At 37.1% G+C, this 5,602-nt stretch overlaps 1 protein-coding gene across 1 annotated transcript; it reads left to right on the top strand.

The window, feature by feature from the left end:
• Positions 1–3,137: 3,137 nt before the first annotated feature.
• Positions 3,138–5,056, top strand: LOC111056666 (the record flags this gene model as incomplete). Its single annotated transcript, XM_039444273.1, has 2 exons — positions 3,138–3,922; positions 4,840–5,056. Coding segments are annotated over exons 1-2 (556 nt in total), but the record flags the coding sequence as incomplete, so codon positions are not given.
• Between the last annotated feature and the right edge of the window lie 546 nt (positions 5,057–5,602).

The raw sequence follows: 5,602 nt of genomic DNA, 5'->3' as shown, positions 1-5,602 counted from the left end.
TTGCATCGGAATTTCTCGTTTCATATCCTCATACAAAATGTCACCGAGATCTGTAATTTCCTGAAGAAATTTCTCCATGATTTTTTCGTCTAAACTACTCGATCTATGGAGTACAGGTCCGTGAGCGATTTCGCCGTTAACATCGATAACAACGAAACAATACCCGCAGGGAATATGTCGCGCCGTTTTCTTTGTGTAACTACGAGTAATTTCATCAGAATCGGAATCATCATCATCATCATTATCGATATTAACAACGTATGTTTCTAAATCCGCGTAAATGGTGTACTTTTTCTTCAACGTCGCGCCTAGTTTCTTGAATTTATTGTCTCTCCGCGTTTAGGATATGAAACGCGCTGAGATTCAAACTTGGAACAAAGTTCCACATGTTTCAACAAATTTGCTTTACCGTCTACATTTCGAGTTTTGTCTGATGTGAACCGGTGAAAACAGAAATTACAAACATGTACTTGACCCTTGTGTTTTGAAAGGTGAGAGAGAAGACGAGATAGCCCGTTTTTCCCGTTCGCGGTATTTACTAAACAGAAATGAGTTTTTCCTGCATCGCCTTTTAGCATTAAAAGATTAATTTGGTGTTTACGCGTGCGGAAAATGCTTGTACGGAAGGGGAAAAACTTTTTGTTGTCGTATGCGATGACGTGAATTGCAATGTCCGGATTGAGTATTTCAAATTTCTTAATATCGCGTGTCGTCACCGGGAAATTTACACCTCGCGTATTAAGTGTGTGAGCAAACTTGCTCAAATACTTTACACTTAAGTTCGAGTTCCTTGGCTTCTGATGGAAATACGCGAGTACTGACCATAAAAAGCATTTTTCGTCAGAGAGATTTTTCACATTTATAATACATTTTTTGTTTTTCAAAAACTGGGGTGTCTGAATGAAACTGGATGTGTATATAGGATTAAATTTAATCACGTTCACATCCAGTGATTCAATTTTCTTTAGCACCCATCCACTCCCATATCTTACAAAATTTTCAAAAGATGAGAGTATTTTTCTCACGGCTAACATGAAATGCTCATTAAACTCTTCATAGTTCTCAAGCACATTTAGTGCTATGTTGGAGTAACTATGTAGATTTATTAGAGATGAGACAGAGTCACCAACCTGCTTGTCATCCATCACCACTAATTTATACAGCAAAACATTGAGGACGATGAACCATTTAACATTGCCATCATAGCGTGCGGCATGTTCCCTAATTATATCGAAAACTCGACGTTTCGAGCTCTCGAGCACACTGCTGATGTCGATATCCTCCTCCTCATCGAGGCTGATGCGATGACGGACTGCTGCGGAATTGATACCACGAAGTCTGCGTTCCCTCGGCATGATTCTGAAAAAAAAAAAAAACAAAACGAACAGGATGAGATAGAGTACAACAACATGTTTAGTTGTGAATTGTCATTGGTAGAAGAAGGGTGTGTGAAAATGATATCTCAAGATCACATAATGTTGCATGAAAGATTAAGATTATTATCTTTTGATAAAAGATGGTTGAAATCTTCTCCGCATTTGTCCGCGGAAAACATGGCGAAAGAGGGATTTATATTCTCATCTCCACCAGACATTGTGCGATGTGTATTTTGTTCAATTTATTTGGGAAAATGGGAAGAAAGTGACATACCAGCAATAGAACATGCAAGGTACAGTCCAAACTGTAGAAGGAAAGATAATATAACAATTGAAGAGGAGAATTACGATAATAATATTCTACGATTATATGAAGAAAGATATTCAACTTTTAATTGTGTAGAAGATTCATCCGTCCAAGAAGAGTACTTTGAAAAACTGCCTCCACACCATCTACATTGTGACTTTTGTAAATCATTACGCGATAAAGCAGAGTATTTTGCGAGAAATGGTTATTTCCTACATAAAAATCCATTATATCTGCAATGTGTCTATTGTAAATATATTATCGGTGAACCAACTGAAAAAGTAATTCATTTACCGTTTTGTTTATACGATGAGTGTGAGAAAGAAGAGCGGGGCTTGGATGTTCCGGATATAGCATATTCTAAAGATAAATCGCGTGCATGCAGTATATTGTAGAAGGTTTTTTCTCCTCCGAGGAGAAAACCTGTCCTCGGAGGAGAAAACCTGTCCTCGGAGGAGAAAAATAGTCATCGGAGGACTATTTTCCTCCTCAGAGGATAAAATCAAAGTAAAAATGTACTTACATGTAGTGCTTGATGTTGCGTGAATCTCCTCGAGTGTAGATAGCAGGCTAGAGGTGTAGATAGCGGGCTACGGGTGTAGATGATTATGCTATGATTGATTCCTCTCAGGTGACCACCCTATGATTCCTCTCAGCTGTGTTGTCTTGACGAGAGCTCAACTGGTTATGAGGTTCGGAACTCGAGTTGAGAGGTGAGAAAATGCTGTGAAAAACAATGAAATATTTAATAACTGAATCGAGAAATGCTATTTCCCTTATAATGTGAAATATTTATTAGAAATAGAGTGTTATAAAGTACAATAAATTATCGGTAGAGTGTGCTTTTCATAATAATAATAATAAGCTGGAGCAAGGTACTCTCTTAGTTGCGATCTTCTCTTTGCTGATACAACATCAAGCTAGTGTACTGAGATGGATAATGTGGAGAACAAGTCTTCAGATTCGAGCGTTCAATTCATTATAGATAGACATTTTAATCGATTAAGTGAATACCATTCTGTTCCTTTAGAAAAAATGAGATATCAATATAAATTAAGTGAACTCTTGGACACGCACCTAGATATATTGGCACAGTTAGCGGAAAAAGGATGGACAAATCTACAATATTTAACTTTTGTGAGAGAGTATGAAAAATTAGGAGTTTGGCATAGTGATAACTATAATCATATTCTTGTTTGCGATTTATACGGATCATCATATGATAAATTCTGGGGCGATGGTGACTTCCCCGATTCGTGGAGATGCCCGTGTGGGCATCTTAAAGACTCTATCGATAAAATTAAAAAAGTTATAATAGAAAACAATGCTCATTTAACAGAAGAACAATTAAATCAAGTTATCTGGAATTTTTTTCGAGATTCTGCAGATGAGACAGGTTTAGAACAGGATTGACAAAGAAAGTTCAAAATCAAGTATGTGTACAATATTGTAAATAAATGAAATGCAACAACTTTGCTACAGTTAAAATATTAAAATGTCATATTGATGATAGAAAACGCTGACAAGATTCATGTTTGAAAAATGAGATGCTCTTACTTTGATGTTGAAGGATCTAACATTGATTAACGAAATTAGAATCATGGGTTTTATTGGAGATTTCTAGCAATGTCTCATGCTAAGTTCCAGACGAGATTTTTTTTTCCTCTTCTAACACATGGATGCTTTTCGAAAAATGATCGTGTGTGGCATACTTACAATCTGATAACGATCTGAGAGCACGTGTTGTTGTTAGGGGAGAAATTCGAATTTTTTTTCGCCTTGTGCCACGCTCTCGCTCGCACGTGTCTGGAACAGAGAGAGAAACGAATGCTATATAAACACGTGCGATGAGAGGAAAATTACCATTTACATCAGAGACAGCAGAGACTAAGCATACGAGATGAGTTCGCCCTCGTTCATCCTCCCAGACAGCCCGCCTCCGCAGCACGTCCTGAACTACTGGCAGCGCAAAGCTGCCGAGAGCTGCGCCAGCTCTTCAGCTGCGGCCGCCTCAGCTCCTGCCTCCACTGCACCACACCGTTCGACATCGCCAGGGGGCGAGATGGTGATTGGAGACAGCCCCGTCCAACGCCTGCGTCCGCCAGCTACGTGGGCTCCGCGCCGTGCTGTGTTGACGACGCTGTCCAACAATATTAGGGAGAGACAAGCGAAGAGGAAACTCGAGTTTGAGGAGGGCGAAGTGAGCGGTGAAGAGGATAGCGTGCTCCCTCAATCAAAGGTTAGTTTCAACAAATATTATTATTATTATTATTAACTTGTGTATGCACAGATTTTTTTCTGTGATTGATAAAAAATCTGTGCACATACGAGTCTTTGATTATTTGATATGAATATTATTTGAACTGCTTAGATATTGTTAAAAGTATTCAATCATACATAAATATTATTTGAAGTGCTTGGATGTAAAGGAAATTACGAACTGATTGATGCTAAGGAATATTATTTGAACTGCTTAGATATTATTTAAAGTATTCAATCATGCATAAATATTATTTGAAGTGCTTGGAATGTAAAGGAAATTACGAACTGAATTGATGCTAAGGAAATATTATTTGAACTGCTTAGATATTATTTAAAGTATTCAATCATGCATAAATATTATTTGAAGTGCTTGGAATGTAAAGGAATTACGAACTGAATTGATGCTAAGAAATATTATTTGAACTGCTTAGATATTATTTAAAGTATTCAATCATGCATAAATATTATTTGAAGTGCTTGGAATGTAAAGGAAATTACGAACTGAATTGATGCTAAGGAAATATTATTTGAACTGCTTAGATATTATTTAAAGTATTCAATCATGCATAAATATTATTTGAAGTGCTTGGAATGTAAAGGAAATTACGAACTGAATTGATGCTAAGGAAATATTATTTGAACTGCTTAGATATTATTTAAAGTATTCAATCATGCATAAATATTATTTGAAGTGCTTGGAATGTAAAGGAAATTACGAACTGAATTGATGCTAAGGAAATATTATTTGAACTGCTTAGATATTATTTAAAGTATTCAATCATGCAACAATGATATTTCAATAACTGATATTACTCACTTTATGCAGAGAATTCGATGATAATCTGATGTAGAGATCTGAAACAAATAAGACACTAATCAAATATTTTTCAACAGAAACGTATGCTGGAGCAGGAGGACTCCTCCCTCGTCCCCCTGATAAAGGAGGCTGAAATGGGGTTTGTTGAACTTATCAACAAACCGGTGAGCAAGCCGTGGGTCCCCTTACGCGAGTTGGAGGAGGACCAGCCCTACCGAATCGTGAGCGCGAGGGAGCACACTAACCAGCATGGACGCCGGATAATTTTGAAAATCATCAATGCAGGAAGCAAATGTGAGGTGTATCTACCTCAAAGATTTGCTTCCTGCATTGATGCAGCAAAAATTCGTGAATTTAATGTATCATGTAAAAATTATGTTTTGGTAGTTACGCATAAGTGCCCAAATTGGACAGATATAAAAATTGTTAAAGCATAACAATTTTTATATCTGTATACAATTTGGACACTTGTGTGTAACGAATTGTATATATATATGTATGTGACTAGTTCAATAAAATAAGTGTACATTTGATAAAAAATTGTTTTCAATTCTTACCTGTTGTTGTTGACGATCTTGATAAGTTTGTAATGAATATCACACAGAAGAAATGGTTCAGCTGCTCTGTTGTGAATGATAATTTAAATAAGGTGAGCAGGTCTTTTATAGTTTGTTGTGAGCATGCTCAGTAGAGTTACCGCTAGAGGCAGACAGCTGTGCAGGCAAGCGCTGCCAGCTTCTCGGCCCCTCCTTCTCGTGCTCCCACAGATGTGGGTGGCCCAGCATCATTTCTTCCCTTTTCAAATCACATTCACCTTTTCAGATTTGAAATAATATTCTT

This window comes from Nilaparvata lugens, unplaced genomic scaffold (assembly GCF_014356525.2).
Source record: "Nilaparvata lugens isolate BPH unplaced genomic scaffold, ASM1435652v1 scaffold4031, whole genome shotgun sequence".
NCBI classification, from domain to species: domain Eukaryota; kingdom Metazoa; phylum Arthropoda; class Insecta; order Hemiptera; family Delphacidae; genus Nilaparvata; species Nilaparvata lugens.
The sequence above is the reverse complement of the archived record's forward strand: the minus strand, read 5'-3'. Positions and strand labels throughout refer to the sequence as shown.